The 18,179-nt window shown below is 44.0% G+C and overlaps 1 protein-coding gene across 1 annotated transcript in view; it reads right to left on the reverse strand.

Annotated features, from left to right (window-relative positions):
• TECPR1 (tectonin beta-propeller repeat containing 1) overlaps nt 1-18,179 on the reverse strand; it is a gene marked incomplete in the record, with an annotated part of 1,181,271 nt that overhangs the window by 458,005 nt on the left and 705,087 nt on the right. Inside the window, 1 exon segment of the mRNA XM_044089712.1 lies at nt 17,651-17,753. Within this exon segment, the coding sequence (XP_043945647.1) occupies nt 17,651-17,753 (103 nt within the window).

Here is an 18,179-nt window from a genome sequence, read left to right on the forward strand (position 1 = left end):
CAGATGGTGGACACTTGCTTCTTGATTTCATTAAACAACTTGAAAGGACATCCATGTTTTTCAAGTTTACTTTTCATGCACCACAGCAAGCCATGAATTTTCTTGACATTTCTGTGCAAAAAGGAAATTTTTGGTTGACTGAGACCTCGATGTATAGAAAACCCACATTTTGTAACAAATTTTTGCATTTTCAGAGTAACCACCCTGACATCAGAAAATGGGTGTGGTTAAGAGCCAGTTTATTCTTATTTCCCAACTTACATCCAACGATGAAACCTGTTTACAGTAATTAGGCTTATTAAAAGCCATATTTACAGAAAGGGGATATCTCCCAAATACCATTGATGAAGTTTGGGAAAAAATTATTCAAGAAAGATCCAATAGGTATGGTGCAATAATCAAGTATGGTAAGTAGTCTAACGAAGCTGAACATGATGTTGGGTCCCTTATTGGTTCAGTAATCAATTTCAGTAGTAATATGGATTGCATTTCACAAATGATTCAAAAAACATTAGGGGGATACTCACAAAAAACAAAACAAAAAAAAACTGGCAGATACTGCACTGTGATGAAAACTTAAAGTTGCTTTTCAATCAACCTTCAAATTTTACTTACAAAAATTGTTTCAACATTAAGAGGGTTTTGGAAAAAAACAAAACAGCACACTACTGTAGGGTTTCCACAAACTACCAAATGTGGTTATTGCCATCAGTGTGGGTATATTGACTCCAGCATGGACGGTTTCTTATTTGATTCTATCAATAACAGTGCCATTTATGGCTGAATTAGCTGTATTTCCGCTCGTGTTGTGTACATGACACGGTGCGGGTCATGTTCCGTGTTTTATATTGGAAAGACCAATAAAACTTTAAACAAGAAAATTTACCAGCATGTTTACAGCATTCAGAAAAAAGATAGCAAAAGTGCACTAGCAAGGCATGCTTCAATATGCAATAACATCATTAGGTTTCATTTTTATATACTGGAGCAGGTGGGATGTGATGTATTGACTGGCGACTGGAAAAAATTTGCCACATCGTGAAATGTTGTGGCAACTGAGATTAAATGCCACCACACTAACTGGACTCAATGATGCTATTTCAATCATTAGTGAAATGAAATACGGAGCTACAAAATTATAGATTTCATTTTTTTGTTATTGCACATTTATAAATGTTTGTGAATGCTTAATTTTTCTCAGTTTTCATTGGTTGATCCCCAGTTTTTTTTGCACAGGATTGGTAGTTGTCTTTTAAGTATTTCATTGGGTGAACAATGAGGGTGTGTGTAAATAAAATGATGTTTTATGATTGCTTTTTATTGTGCACAGTTCTCAAACTTTATTGGATATACTATACATTACATGATTTGTGGTTTGCCGCTTTTTTGATGTACGACTGGGTAGAATGTTTGGGTGGGGTGTTGCAACAGTTTTTATTTGCTGTTAGTATTGTACATGTTATTCAATGCTTCTGAGGATGTCATTATTAACGAAAGCACTAAACCGTAATTTTAACTTTGTGTAACACAGGTTCGTACTTGAGTTTTGGGCTACCCTATTGTTTTACATATCTATTATTGGCTTTTTAACATAGCTGTTCCAGCATTCTGCTTGTTATTTATTGAATTTGGCACATGTGGCAAACTTTCGACCAAATGCCAGAAACCAGTGAATGTAAAAATATATTCTGTTAGTGTGTGTGTGTGTGTGTGTGTGTGTGTGTGTGTGTGTGTGTGTGTGTGTAAGAGACAGAGTGTTTACATATGTCTACCCATGTTTCAAACTTTGCTATTCAAACAATCTTTAAGAAACATGAACAAAAAAATGCAAGCAAATCACAATGCATGTCAGATGATCTTACAGTTACAAACAGTACAATGGGAAAGCATATAGAGCATTGCTTGTGAAAAGCAATGTGAATGAGGAAATTGTATTTATGCAAATATGTGTGAATGCATACACATTCACATGTGCTTGAGCGCACACACACACAAAACAATATGTTCCGTACAGTAAATACATGTAGGAACAAACCTTGGCAAAATAGTTCATGGTCTGTGAAAACAAAAATAAATAACAAACCTTCCTTGAAGAAGGCATCTCAGGAGACATGTGAATTGCAAATTAGCCCCTAAGGACATGGGAATGTTTCAGCTCAATGAATGCACAATCACTCATAAGTCTTCATTAATGCACTCAGGCCAAGAAAGCCAAACTGCACTAGCTGTACACATGACCTGCTTCACCAATATGCAGAAATACATACATGATTCAGATGCATACTGAGTTCATCAAATAAAAAATGCTACATGAAAGTTTCTGTTGGACACCAAATTACGAAAATAATGCATCTAAATGGCTATTTAAGATCTCTTTCAACTCTCTGGTTTAAAAGTCCACATTTGCGCTTGTTTCCCATCTTTCCTGTAACTAGCCTAGTCCAGATACAGATTTGCCATATCCAGGACTGCTTGTAAGCTTCTGAGCCCCCCAATCCTTTCTGTGTTGAGGGTAGCCTTCTAACTTATCAGTGGGAGTGGTAAGCACTATGTATCCCTATCTACCACAAGAGAAGGGGTTTCTGGCCTAGAAATTTTAGTGGCCGTTTGGGCAGTTTTTCTATCACTTTCAACATTCTGTTTAAAAATTCATGTTTGCACTTGTTTCCTGTCTTTCCTGTAACTAGTCTAGTCCAGATACAGACTTGTCGTATCCAGGACTGTTTGTAAGCTTCTGAGCCCACCAAGCCTTTCTGTGTTGAGGGAAGCCTTCTAGCTTATCAGTGGGAGTGGTAAACACTAGGAAGCCTATCTACCACAGGATGAGTGGTTTTTGGCCCAGAAATTGTAGTTTACTGGCCATTTGGGCAGTTCTTCCATCTGTTTCAACTTTCTGGCTTAAAAGACCACATTAGAGCTTTTCCCGCCTTTCCTGTAACTAGTCTAGTCCAGATACAGATTTGCTCTATCCAGCACTGTATGTAAGCTTCTGAGCCCCCCCCCAACCCTTTCTGTGTTGGAGAGAAGCCTTCTAGCTTATCAGTGGGAGTGGTAAGCACTAGGTAGCCTATCTATCACAAGAGGAGTGGTTTCTGGCAAAGAAATTGTAGTTTATTGGCCGTTTGGGCAGTTTTCCATCTCTTTCAACTTTCTGGTTTAAAAGCCGCGTTTGTGCTTGTTTCCTGCTTTTCCTGTAACTAGTCTAGTCCTGATACAGACTTGCTGTATCGAGGACTGTTTGTAAGCTTCTGAGCGATACCAAAGTCTGCTGTTCAATTTTTTCCCTTAGATCTGCTAGTTCTCTCCTCTCCTGCACTTTTACTAGCTTATTAATAATAAATAAATAACTCCCAAATGCTAAAGGTGGTCTGTCACAAAAACAGTCAATATTAGCAAAAAAAGACAGAAAATCCACCCAAGGATGGCCAATCAACGAAATCCACAAGTGTTCCAATTAAAATGTAGTCCTTTAATATGAATAAAACTTCGACTTGAAAATAAAATGAAAAAAATAAAAAAGCTCAAAACTGTCCCTTGAAGATATCGCCCTTGGCATCTCCCAAAAAGAGACTACTAGCCTAGTGGGACTAACCAGGTCAACAAAGGATAAATAAATAAACAAAATAAAGGCAACATCTAAAATTGATCTCTACTTTTGGGAATTTCCCCTTTTATTTTTTTCATTCTGTCACTGATTCTTGAATTAAGAGCTTGAGAATTATGCACACACTTTGCCATCCTCTCAGCCAGCCAGGGGGATAATCTTGTGCCTTCTCTGCCGCCACAGTGCTCAAACTTCAATCTCCAAATTGTAGAAGACTTCTAATAATGTAGATCAAATGGGCAAAATATGGAACATTTACTAATAATTTCAACTTAGAAACTAACAGAATGGTTAAAATGTGTCAGCTTAAACTAAAAAGGTTAGTTTGGTTACTTTGGTTAATTCATTTGATTCACTTGTATTAACTATGGCTGTTTGCTAAAAAAAAATTAATAACGAATGTGTAACAGACCATTTCAATATAAAACATATAAAACCCCTCCCCAACAAAAAAGATAATCCCATGCTGCATAATTAGAAGTTATGTACTCACCATAACGTTCCATCTGAGTAGGTGTATTCATTTGTCTGCAACCTGTGGGTTATGGATCCGATATCGGATCCGAACCGGCATGGTTTTCCAGCTATGGATCCGAGCTCTCAGCTCTTCCCCTCACCCATAATGCCCTGCTCTCCCTACGTGACCTCAGATCAAGTTTGCCATCAATAAAAATACCCTAGAAAGGGTAACACGTAATATGCAGGAAACTGACAAGGCCAGGGGGACAGGAGGGCGGGATGGTTGCAGACAAATGAATACACCTACTCAGATGGAACATTATGGTGAGTACATAACTTCTAAATCTGAAGTAGGAGATTCATTTGTCTGCAACCTGTGGGACAGAGTCCCCAGCTACCTGAATCTTGGGCGGCCATCATGGAAGGATATTCCGGAGCACCGCGGAGCCAAAGGATGCTCTACCTCTAGATGTAATATCCAACTTGTAGTGGGAAATAAAGGTATGAGATGAAGCCCAAGTGGCTGCTGAACAAATATCATCCAGAGGAATCCTAGCTTTAAAGGCCGCTGAAGTAGAGACTGACCGGGTTGAATGGGCATGCGGGCCTTCCAGAAGCTTGATAAGCCAATAAGATGCACTGCGAAATCCAGCGTGATAAGGAGACTTTGGAAATTGGTTTACCCAAATTGAATTTAGCAAAGGAAATAAACAACTAGTCGGATTGCCTATGACCAGCTGTCCTGTTCAGATAAAATCGAAGTCGCCTGTGAACATCTAAGGAATGTAGCTTGTATTCACCTTTGTTTTGATATTTAGGAAAGAAAACAGGGAGGTTAATGGATTGATTAATGTTTGCTTCAGAAGCTACCTTAGGAAGAAAGGACGGGTTGGTCCTGAGGTATACACGGTCTGGATGAAAGACCAAGTAAGGAGGCTTGATGGATAAGGCTTGAAGTTCTGAAACTCTCTTGGCCAAGGTAATAGCTACTAAAAAGGCCGTCTTGAAAGATAAAAATTTCAGATCTACCGTAGCCGCAGGTTCGAAGGGGGGAGCGGTCAAGGCCTGAAGAACCAATGAAAGGTCCCAAGGAGGAACCACTTGCTTTACAGGGGGTCTAAGGAGAAAAGTACCTTTTAGGAAAATCTTACACAATTTGGCAGACATCAGTGGACTGGAGTCTTATGATAGTGAGAAATTGCCGCAAGTTGCACTTTGACCGTGGAACTGCTGGCACCATCATTAAAAAGAGTGGTTAGGAAGTCAAGCACCAGAGGAAGGGGAACTGTGAAGGGGTCTAGACCTTGCCGCTCCACCCAAATGGAGAACCGTTTCCACTTGCTGCGGTAAACTTTCCTGGTAGATGGTTTATGAGCCGCTACCAGGATGGCCTTAACTGGAGACGAAATACCGGGAGTCCTGATTAGGAGTGGAACTAGAGCAGCCAAGCAGTTAGCTTCAGGTTGTCCAGATTCGGGGTTGATAGATGGGACGGGTGAGATATCAGATCCGGAATGGGATCTAGAATCCAAGGTGGATTCACTGAGTGAGACCTTAGGAAAGGGAACCAGATCTGTCGAGGCCTGAATGGGGCAATGAGAATCATTCTACACCCCAACCGAGAGGCTTTCTGAAGAACTTGGAGCATCAGAGGCAAAGGGGGGTAAGCGTAAAGAAGACCGGGGGGCCAAGCATGCACCAGAGCGTCTCTTGGGGTATCTCCGGGAGGAGGGATTAGAGCGAAAAAACTGTCGCACTTGGTGTTTGAGGAAGACGCAAAAAGATCGCAACAAGGAGTTCCCCACCGTGCGAAGATGCATTTTGCTACTTGAGCATTGAGAGACCACTCGTAAGGGGAGAGAATGGTGCGACTGAGTTTGTCCGCAAGGATGTTGGACCGACCCGGAATATGCGTTGCGATGAGAAAGCGGTTGGTGGAGATTGCCCATTCCCACACTCTCATGGCTTCTCGACAAAGAGGGTAAGACCTGGTTCCCCCCTGTTTGTTGATGTACCAGACGACAGACATGTTGTCCGACTGAATTGCAATAGTTCCCGAGGGAAGAAAGGCCTGTAGTGCTTGCAACGCTAAGAGCACTGCTCTCATCTCTAGAACATTGATATGCAGTAAGGTCTCTGAATCGTTCCACGTGCCTTGGACCGTCCGGCCTGCAAAATGCCCCCCCCACCCGAGGCGGGAGGCATCCGTGGTGACCGTGGCGAGAGGGGGAGAAGCACAAAAGGGGCGGCCTCCGTGGAGATCTTGTGAGTGGAGCCACCACAGGAGGGACCGCTTGCAAGCCTTGATGATGCATAGGAAGAGCAAGATAAGACCACTGAACTAGGAGTGTCCATTGAAGGACCCGCATATTGAACCCGGCGAGAGGAAGAAGAGCTATCACTGCTGCCATGGACCCTAGAGCCCTCAGGACTAACTCCGCCGGAACTGAGCTGGAGTGGAGGATGGCCCGCACCTGGAGCTGCAGATTCTGAACTCTGTCCGCAGTGAGGAAGGCTCTTAACTGTCTCGTGTCTAACCTGGCACCTATAAAATCTATGAATAGCGTAGGGGCTAGGTTGGACTTTTCTGCATTTATTGTGATGCCCAGGCGGGGAGCTAGATGGAGAAAGGAATCTCGCGCCAATAACAGTAGATGCCTTGTTGGGGCGGTGAGGAGTCAGTCATCCAGGTATGGGAAGACCTGTACCCCCTGAAGCCTCAGGTGGGCCGCTACCACTGCTAATACTTTGGTGAACACCATGGGGGCTGTGGTGAGACCAAAGGGAAGGACCCTGAATTGGTAGTGACTGGCTCCCAGTCGGAAGCGAAGAAACCTCCTGGAGCGTCTGTCCATTAGGATGTGGCAGTACGCATCCTTGAGGTCTATAGAGAATATCCAGTGATTTTCTCCCAGAAGGGGGAGAATGGACTGCAAGGTAACCATTCGGAACTTCTCCTTGGGAACTGCCAGGTTTAAGAGTGACAGGTCTAATATTGGTCTTAGGTCCCCCGTCTTTTTTGGCACTAAAAAGAACCTGGAGTAGAACCCTGATCCGATCTGGTCTGGGGGGACGGGCTGGATGGCTCTTTTCTTCAGCAGATGGCCAATTTCTGCCAAAGCGGCCTCCCACTGACCGGGTGGAACGTCGGGGAGGGACTTCAATTTTGGGATGTGATGAAATGGAATGAGGTATCCTCTGGATATGATGCGGAGGACCCAGCGGTCTGATGTTATGGACTCCCATGCCGCTAGGTGCTCCGAAAAACGTCCCCTGACTGCCTCCAGAGTGGAGCAGCTGGGCAACCCTTCAGGGCTGCTGCACGGGTCGTTCAGAGAAAGGTTCTCTGGACCCGAAGTTCCTGGGAGCCCCTCTGCCCCTGGGGTGGCGTCCTCCCTGTCCTCCTTTGCCACGGAAGGACTGGTTGTCCGGAGCGGGTTGGGACTGCTGCGACTTCCGGAACCACATCTTCTTTTGGCCCTTTTGGTTCCTAGAATAGGGCCTCTGGGGCACAGAGAAGCGGATTCCGACGGCAGACAGCGTCTTCCCGTCCTTCTCGCTCTGGGTCAAAGTATTGCGAACAGTTTTGCCAAAAAGGGCAGAACCATCGAAGGGAGCGTTCGCAAATGACGCCTTGAAGGGCTCCGTGAAATCGCAATGTCGGAGCCAGGCCTGACGTCTAGTAACTAGGCCTACCCCTGCAGCTCTAGCGGCTCCCTCCGTAGCATGGGACAGTAACCGCATAGAGGTATTAGTCACGGACCTGAGAGTGGCCATACGGGTGGAGTGCAACAGTTTGTCCTCCTCCGACATGGACTCTGGGGGGGATGCAGCGTATTCCTTGATAAGATCGCGCTGCATCCTGATCACATGTGCCAAGTAGTTTAGCGCCCTCACTGAAAAGGTCGCTGAACTAAACATTCGCTTCCCCAAGCGGTCCATCATCCGAGACTCCTTGCTCGGAGGATGGACTGAGGGACTCTCCTGGGCAAGTTCCCTCTTGGTGGCTGCAGCCGTCAACATGGCATCTACCGGAGGCCCCTTGCTCCAGTGGGCACGGTCTGCCGGGGGACTAAGGATGCGGTCTGGCCTTTTGGGGATTGGCTCCACGGTGTCCGGATCCTTCCACGCCCTGGTGGTAATTAGGTCCACCAGGGGGTCAGCAGGAGGGGACACCCAAGAGGTAGACGGGCCCACTTCAAATGCCTCCAAGAACACGGACTCATCCGAGGAAGACTTGGGGGCAGACCACCCCCCCCTTATGCGAAGCATTTCCATGATGTCTCCAAAGGAGACATCCTCGGGGGGAGATCTTGGGGAGCCTTCCCCTTCCTCCAAATCCGTGTCTTCTGTGAGAGACTCGGGGGAGTCTATGTGCCTCCTTTTACACATATGCTTGCGAGGTGCATCCTCAGGGGGGCTGTCCGAGGACCCCTCACAAGCAGTGTCATGTTCCAATGGAACAACTTGGGGCAAGGGAGCGGGCTGTCCCAGTGGCCGGATGGTGGAAGCCTGGCCCAGTGCAGACGGAGCGCGGGAAGGAGCCGAAGCAAGTGCCGGGGGTCTGGAAACCCTCAACAGGGCCCTCTCCACTACATCAAAAGCCGAGGGGGAGCCAACCTCGACCAAAGGATCCGATAATCGGCTCCCCCTCGGATCCGAAGAGTGGATCGGAGCCGGCCCCGAGGCATTCGGATCCGAGGGGGCAGTGCGCTCCGACACCGACGGCGCCGAAGGAACACTGATCCCCCTGGATCCGAAGCTCGGATCCAGGCTCCGAGAGGTCGGATCCGAAGCACTCGAGGGCAGGGTCGGACCCAAAGTATCCAGTACTATCGGATCCGACCCACCCCCGGCTCCAAAGCTGCTCGGCTCCAACTGCTCCGAACCTGGGTAGCGGGTCGGAGAAGGAGCTATAGGTTTGAAAAAGGGTGTCGAGCTCGCCCCCAGAGGGGGGGGAGGCAGGAGCACTCCCATCTGCATCTGGGCCTGGATGAACCTTCTCATCATGCGGTCCAGATCAGCGTCAGATAAACTGTATGTGGATCTCGACGAGGCTACCGAGGTAGGCCTTGAGTGCCTCCTCGATAGCCTCGACGGAGATTGGGTCTCCTCCTCCTCAGGACCCGGTGAGAAGCACACTGGAGACCGGAGCCGAGGAGGGGGAGAACCAGCAGACAAGGAGGCCGGAGGAGAAGCCCGCTTGGCAGGCGGGGCCGAAACAGAGGTCTCGGCCCGCCGCTTATGGTGCTTCTCCCTCCGGTCCTTTTTTCTTGCTTCCCTCTCCTCCAAACCACTAGAGGGAGGTTGAGTCCCAGGTGGAGGAGGGGGAGCCGGAGAGGAGGGAACCGAGGACACGGTACCCCCTGAAGGAGCAGTAGCCGAAGCCGTGTCCGGGGGCAAAAGTCCCGCCAGGACCAGCTTCGACCTCCGCTCCTTCAATGCCCTGGGGTTGAACCCTGCACAAATGGAACATCCAGAAGTGAGGTGTTCAACCCCAAGGCATCGAACGCAGAGTGTGGCCATCAGCAGGAGAAAGCTTATGGCCACACTCGGAACACTTCGAAAAGAAAGCCTTAGGGGCTTCAGACATCCTAAGGATACTTCTACTTTTTTTTTTTTTTTTTTTTTAAAAATAATAAGTGCTAACTAGCCAAAGACAAACACAGGCCCAAACACACACTACGCACCAGCGAGGGGAGGGATAAATAAAAATTATAAAAAGTTATTAAAACTTTTAACTTTTAAGCTTTAAGGATGGGGAACCTAACACTTTCACACAAAACTAACTAAAAATTTTAAATTTAACACTTGCAAAGAGAATAACAAACACTTAGCTGAAGAGCTCTGAAATCCAATCTGGTCACCAGCGCGGCAAACTAGATCTGAGGTCACGTAGGGAGAGCAGGGCATTGTGGGTGAGGGGAGGAGCTGAGAGCTCGGATCCATAGCTGGAAAACCATGCCGGTTCGGATCCAATATCGGATCCATAACCCACAGGTTGCAGACAAATGAATCTCCTACTTCAGATATTATATTTAATTGAAAATAATAAAAATTATTTCTGTGTCTGCTGCAAAGGATATCTTAAATCTTTACCTTCACTTTTACTTTAGATTAATTTTTTAAATCAAATAAAGCACTGGAATTTAGTCTGTTACTAAATTATTCCAACACCTGACTTTCATCTAATAGAACTGACTACTTCTGCAGTAATGGCAAACTGTCGTTGAGTGCTTAGACCAGTCCAAGAATGGGGGGGGGGGGGGGGGGCAGATCATAAATCACCTTTTTGTGATGTGTTGATGTCTGGGTTCAGGAACACATGGCTTGTTCCTGTACTGCCCTAGAGCAACAATCATATTTGTTGTAACTTAGCAACATTTTTGCTCTGACTGAAGGAAAGCTGCTATGCAGCTTGAGGTGAAAAGAAAAAAAATCTGCTGCTTTCATAATCCACAACCTCTCACGTGGGCCTGTGTATGGAATTGCAGTTACAACCCATCTTCTATTTAAAAAATAAATAAATAAATGAATAAAAAGAAAAAGCACCCTCTCACAGTATAGAACATTTGGTTGCCATCAAGTTCACCAGTCTTAAAAGATGGTCCTATCAGGGATTGAGGCACACAATTTCACAGCCTTGGTACATGCCTTGGTGTAGAACAACTCATGAATGTCTTAAGTGGTGGCCATGACAACCAACACACATGCATCCCACAACAAGGAAGTTAGGTCCAAAATTATCAGATCATTATGGCTAAGGGCCATCAATGAGTGGCAACATGCTTAGTAGAGATGGATCTGACCTCCTAAGTTCTAGAAAGATCAAAACTCACCTAATGAGGAGAAGACCCAGTAAGGTAAACCACATCAAAATCTGATGATAGCACCAAATCCACAGAATGTGTTATACTATATGTAGAGGAGGTAAGAATTACTTTGAAGCAAAGACCAAAACAAACAATAGCACTTGTGCTTACTTAATAATGAAGTGCATTTGTTTCTGCAGGAAAATTCGACATTGTATTATACAGACTACATGAAAATGAACAGAAAGCTAAACCCCAAGGACTCTGCAGAAAAAAAATGTTACCTGTTGTCATCCCCAGCCCTATTTCTGACTTAATAAATTTCAGCCACTTCCAATGCCTACAGTCAAGCTTTGGGCTTGTTGGCACCCTGATGAATACAGTATGGTATTACTGCTTCTAAAGGTGGGTCACTCCCCTTTTTTTTGTTCAAGCAAAATTTGCAAATACCTTAGAGACTGACAATAATCTAGTATCACACCACACTAGTCTAGCCAATCCCATGTGTTCCTAGATACACAGTGGGTATGGTACTAAAAGTAGACGACCCTTCTTGAGTGAATTCTACTTCACGAGCATGAGTATTTTATCATTTGTCCAAAGTAATCCTCCTTCTTCCAAATGTAAATTTTCTACCTGACAGTAAATACCTAACCTCCTTCTCCTTTAAAACATGCTCTGCACATTCCATAGGTAATGGCAGACAGTACAGGGTGGAAGGTAATGGCACACCTGTTTTAAGATGCCTGAGATAGTAGGCTCCAGTCCCCCACAGCAATGAACATGATGAAGAGGGTCTTGGTAAATGAATGAAGTAAGTAATTTTTCCTCTGCTTACTTGTTTATGTTGTTTCTTGTTTCTTAGTTATTTGTTGCATTAGCCACAGTATCAGACTTCTGTTTAACATGTAAACGACGAAGAGTAAGATAATTTTTTTTCATATTAAAAAGAGGACAGGTACCATTTTATTCTTTTTCCCCACAGGATGAAGCTATCTACATTTTCTCTGAAACTAAGATATGTGGTGACTTTAGTAATTTACAAATATAATGTCCTTCCAGCTAATTAAAATATACCTCCATTGCCGCTTGCCCCACTTTTAAGACCTAAAAGCCACAGACAGAATGAACAGTCTTATGGAGACAGCACAATGGCTCAGTGGCATGATCTCTACCTCACAACTCCAGAGGCTGGAGTTCTGTCCTGATTTTTGTATAGAGTTACATACCAGATGTATATTATATTGTCGACAGCTCACAATGTCGACTCTGAAATGTTCGACACCAAAATGTCGACCTATTAAAATAGCAAATGGCCATATAACCGATTCCAATGGAAAGAAATCGGTTGGCCAAACATCAACGGCACACATAAACAAATATATTTAAGACCCCCCCCACACCACCCAACATGGGGGGTTGTGCCCCCCACCCCCCTTAACAAAATATTCTAACTCCGAGACTGCACTACACTCAGGGAAAGGGCAGGTGTCAGAGAACGGCCAACCAATTTCTTTCCATTGGAAAGAAATCGGTTATATGGCCGTTCACTATTTTTGTAGTTCAACATTTTGGTGTCGAACAATTCAGAGTCAACATTGTGAGCTGTCGACAATATAATATAGACCCTACATACCTATGTGTTTACGCCAGTCTCCTCCCAAAAACAAGATGATTAACTGGCAACACTTAATTGTTTGCATATATGTCATTAATTCTTGCAATTATGGTCTAGGTCACGCCAGAAGTGTCTAAGGATCAAAGCACTTACCTGACTAATAATAAAAATATGTAAGTATATGCATGTAATACAGCACAAGGAGGAAGTGATGGTACAGATATTACCACATGCCTAAGGGAGTTCTGATGCATGAGCTCAAAGGATAAGTGCCTTACAATCCCTGGCCATACAATAACAGCTGTTCTGTGCATACTCCTAGTAGCTTATAGCACTTATAAAATAGGTATCTGCATTTTTTTTGCACTTTAAATTTTTCATTTAGTAGTTTATGTAGAGTAAGTAAATGTAGTGTATTTTAATGTAAAATAGATCTTCATCTGCCCATTTTAAATAACTGACAGCCATGCAAGGTTATAACTTTTTAACAGTGAGGCATTTTGGTCTGAAATTTTCTGAGTAGTCATTTAAGGGTCTCTTCTGTCAAACTGTTGTGTACTACTGTACAGTCCAATTTATAAACATGTGCTTACACTACACAGTACCTCGGCTGAGTTCTGGCATGTGAATGGGTCCAGATGAGGAGACTATCGTATCAGTAGCACACTGCTTTGTAAACTTGTATACCATTCTCAAGGTAACATACCCTCAAAAGAGTAATAACTCTGGTGGCAACTCCAAGAACTGAAAGCTACATATACACAAGTAGAACCCCCCCCCCCATTCATAGGTTCTTAGGTAGGTACTAGGCTATCAGCCCAAAGGCCTACATAAGCCTAGCCAGCAAGGTCCCATAGCTTATGCCACCCAAGAAAGTTATTTTCCTGTGCCACTGTTGAGCAGAGACACAGAAGTGATCCCCAGGGTGTATTTCCTATTTCCCATCCACTCATCAAGATTTTTCTTGAAGAGTGCTAATGAAGAACTTTGCTTGACACAGATGGGTAGCTTGTTCCAGAGTATAGGAAGTCTCTGGGACAGGAATGTATCCCTCCAGCGTGTTCTGTTTATTGTGGTGACAAGGTTTAGGTCACTAGAGCGTGTAGCACGGAGGGATTGGGATTTCTTTAGGTGTAGCATGTCCAACAGCTCTGGGTTTGACATAGCTTTATATGTTAGGCAGAGATCAGCTTGGAGTAGGCGATATGCTATGGAGTAAAGCTGGAGTTTTTTGAGGTGGTCAGTGTAGGGCATTTGTTTCAGGCCAGTAATCCTCTTTGTGAGGTACTTCTGTGGCCTTTCCAGCTGCTTTAGATGTCTTGTGAGATACATTCCAAAAGGGGCATTGTACTCTATAATGGGTCTAATGAGTGACGAGTAGAGGGGAACAATGACCTCTTTTTTCCTGGATGAGAACCCTTTTATGATGAGGTGTGCCACATAGAAGGACTTCCTGACTACTGTGGCGATGTGACTATCAAATGAGAGACTACTGTCCACCTTGGTCCCAAGGTCTCTTATCACGCATTTGGTGTTAAGTAGATTGCTGCCTATGTGGTAGTTCATGGGTACAGAGTTTTTACCAAAGGGATGACACTGCACTTTTTGGCATTGAGCTTGAGGCCATGGCTCTGACACCAGGCATCTGTCTCAGTGAGGCCCTTCTGTAGGATGTCCACATCATTTGGGGACTTGACTATGGCTCCTAGTTTGCAGTCATCTGCAAACTTCATTAGCCAGAGGCCTTCTGTGTTAGTCTGTACTTCAGAGAAGTAGATACCAAACAGGAGAGGTCACAGGACAGAACCCTGTGGTACTCTACTGCTTTAAGGTTAGATTTGGAGTCTGCAACTTTTACAGTGTGGGTTCTATCAGTGAGCCAGTTGGCAACCCATCTTGTGACATAAGGATTTATACCTAGTTTAGTGAGTTTAGCTATAATTCCAGAATGGGGGACGGTGTCGAAAGCCTTGGCGAGGTCAAGATAGGCTGTGTAAACCACCTTACCTTCATCCACGGCTTTGGTGACTGCCTCAAAGAAGTTGATCAGGTTCAGGAGGCATGATCTGCCTTTCACAAACCCAAACTGGGTGGGATCCAGAGTTTGGAGGCTACCAGTGTCTTTGTTTATGAGTTCCATGATGATACGTTCCATGGCCTTGCAGACCAGGCTTGTCAGGCTAATAGGTCGATAGTTCCTGGGATAAGTGGTAGCTCCCCCTTTGTGGAGTGGGATAACTATTGCTGTGCACCATTCAGTGGGCACAAAGCCTGATGCGAGGCTGTTATTGAACATGGTGCTTAAGTGGGGAGCCAGTGTGTTCTGAAGTTCATGTAAAACGCAGCCTGGGATGTGTTCCGGTCCCATGGATGCTGTGTTTTTGGCTTTAGAGAGTGCAGCTTTTACCTGCGTAGTTGTGATTACAGGGACTCTGCATTCTTCCTGTATAGATATGGGCCCTTTAGGGGGTGAGAGGGGGGTAAAGTTAGCACTGAATCTATCTGCCAGGATGTTGGCAATGTCAGTTGGTTCTGTAATTGTTGTGCCTTTGTGATGTCACTCAGAGCAGATCTAGGTGTTGCCATCTAGATTCTTGAATTAGCTATAGAATGCTTTGTGGTTGTCCATGGATTTAGTGGCGATTTTGTTTTTGTAGCTAGCTTTGGAGGATCTTATAAGGGATCTCAGCTTCTTAATGAGGCTGACCAGGGAGATCCTCCACTCATGGGATTTTACTCTCTTTTGCAACAGTTTCTTCCTTCTGTTATACAGTTTGTTTATGGCAGGGAACCACCAGATTGGCTTCCTTTTTTTGGAGGATAGCATCTTGGTTCTGTTTGGGATAGCACAATCCATGCACTCGTATAAGTGCTTATAGAGTGCATTTGTGTAGGATTCAGCAGTTGTAACTGTATTGTCCATCTGCATGGGTGTCATGAAGTTCACCACTTCTGTCTTAAGAATCATGAAGTTGGCTTTGGAGAAATTTTTTATTGTGGTTTCCTTAATGGGGGGTGGGGGCGGGATGTGGATATCAAGGGTGATATGCTTATGGTCGGATCGGACCAACGAGGAGTTGACTTCAGGTGTGGAACACCGGTCACTCATGTTGGTAAGGACTAGGTCTAGGATATTGTTGCCCCTGGTGGGGATGTGGATAAGTTAATCTAGGGCATTGGAGTTTATGAATTCCAGAAAGCGTTGAGCTAAAGAGTTGGTACACAAGTAGTTTTTCCCAGTTAATGGTGGGGTAGTTGAAGTCGCCCATTATTAGGGTGTTTGGTTGAACCCTAATATTTTCCAGTACATCAAAAGAGGATTGGGAATCCTGGGGCATGGTGGGGGATCTGTAGCAGGCTACAATTTGGATTGCAGTTTTGCCCAGAGTTAGTTGCACTTGGATAACCTCGGATGCATTATGCTGAGCAACTAGCCTGGAGGTGTGGATATCCTTAATGAATATGGACACACCTCCACCTTTGATGTTTACAGGTTACATGGCCAAAAAGTGTGGTATGAGTTATAGCCTGGTTGTGCATGGGGTGCTCTCTGGAGCCTTGAACCAGGTCTCAGTCACTGCACAGATATCGATGTTCTCCATTTTAAGGAGTGCCTCGAGTGAGTGCATTTTGAGATTTAGACTTCTAGCATTGAGTAGCATTACCCAAGCATTCATACTTTAAGCTGATTTTGCTGATGACATACTTGCTGAATCATAGAAATATTTACAAGGGCAAACATTCCCAGACTGAAAAAAATATGTAAGCAGTAATACTCCCTACCCCATCATTTTTTAAAGCTGGTTTAGCTGAGAATATACTTGTTGCCTTTATTTAGCTTTCTGTGGTAATGTTTATGCACATTTTATTTTTGTTTTAATATGCATTTGTACTCATGTAATATTTTACTTGTACTGTATCTTCAAGTTTACCTCAAGTCAAATAATGTCTGACCTTGCACCTCTATCATTTCCTGCTTACCACTCATTCCACCAGCTGTTTCCCACTTTTGGCCTCTCTCTCCTTCTCTCTGTATGCAAACATTGCGATTCTAATATATATTATATATTTCTATATCTCATGGTTTTTATGTTACAGATGGACAGAATTTAAAGCTATCATTAATTCATTTTAATTTTACTATAAATGATAATGTCTTTCGTTTTTTCTTATTTGCTAGCTTTGTACAGTAGTGCACTATTTATATATTGTAATTCTGAGCCCATACAGTCTCAGACCAGGGAATAATCTGTTCTATGGGATAAAAGAAAATTTGTTTTCTTCCGTGATGACATGACATTAGACTCAGACAACTTAAGTAGCAGGAGCATGAGAGATGCAGGGGTTTATCACCTCCAACAACACATTTACTTTATTTATTGTTTGTTCATGTAGTATTTTACTTCATTTGATCACTTGTTTACTCAAGTTTGAGCCAGTCAGAGCCATAGATGCCCATTTCAAGTCCTGATCTGGCACCCACCACCTCACAGCACAAAATGTCTGGTGATTCACACCAAGATCCACTCCCCATCTCCGCTCCCTCAGCTCTTCAATTGAAAAAATAAATAAATAAAGGACTTTTGCTTTTAAACTGTAGCAAGCTGACTGCAGCATTGGTAGCAAATGGCTTGCTACAGTTTTACTACATACAAAGAAGTGAAGCACCAAACTGCATTTCAGTACCGGCAGTCAGAAATGTCAGTACAGAAAAGAATGCAGGAACTGCACTTCCTGATCACTTCCCCCAAAATCTTCTGCCTGGGGTGGCTACTCCCTTCATCCCACCCTTGCTACGCTTCTGGACTTGCTTTTCCATTTTTCAGTCTTCTGTTTCTTCCAGACTTTTTTTTTTAATTTTGATAATCAGCATTGTTAACACTGAAAAGAAAGCTGCACAAGACAGACAGACAGACAGACAGACAGACACAGACACACACACACACACACACACACACACACACACACACACACACACACACACACACACACACAGCAAGTACACAAATATGTACATCTATGCACATTTTGCTGAGGCACTTAAATACATTATAAAAATATTAATATTGTGTTAAAAGTAAACACTAACATAGGTGGAACATCCTATTAGAAACATTACACATTTTAAACACCAGTGAAATACATTTATAATCCCACCTGCTGCTATAGCCAGTGACAGGGTTCCAGCGCTGATTTTCATAAATGTAAACACATTTCACATCTGTTTGCGCGTAAATGTTGTTAGTACTACTGGCCAGCCCTAAAAAAGGCAGCAAAATTAAACGCATTCACAAAAGCAAATCATTATGTTTTAAAAGTACAGACAAATTACAGTCAGTAAAAGAAATACTTTTCTGTGGAACTGTACAAATTTTCTTTGCTTTTCTGCATATTATTTAGATAGCCGAAGAGTACAGGAAATGTCTGGCCATAAACTAAGTTTTATTTTTGGATCAATCACAGCTGTCTGCCACCAGCTGTGTCCCAGAGCAACTCTGGCCATCCACTCCAACTTCTTTGTCACCTGTCTGATTTGCCCCTTTGGAGCAAGACCACATTGTTCTGCCCAGTTCCAGTGCATTATATATGCACACATATCTAAACTAGCATCACTGATCTCCACCAATGTCTGCTAGCTCTTTGCTGTAGACCCAGTCTGTCCTCCCAGCATAGAGGAAATGGTAAA

The sequence above is a fragment of the Protopterus annectens genome, chromosome 12.part0 (assembly GCF_019279795.1).
Source record: "Protopterus annectens isolate FY-2018-M chromosome 12.part0, PAN1.0, whole genome shotgun sequence".
In the NCBI taxonomy this organism is placed as follows: domain Eukaryota; kingdom Metazoa; phylum Chordata; order Ceratodontiformes; family Protopteridae; genus Protopterus; species Protopterus annectens.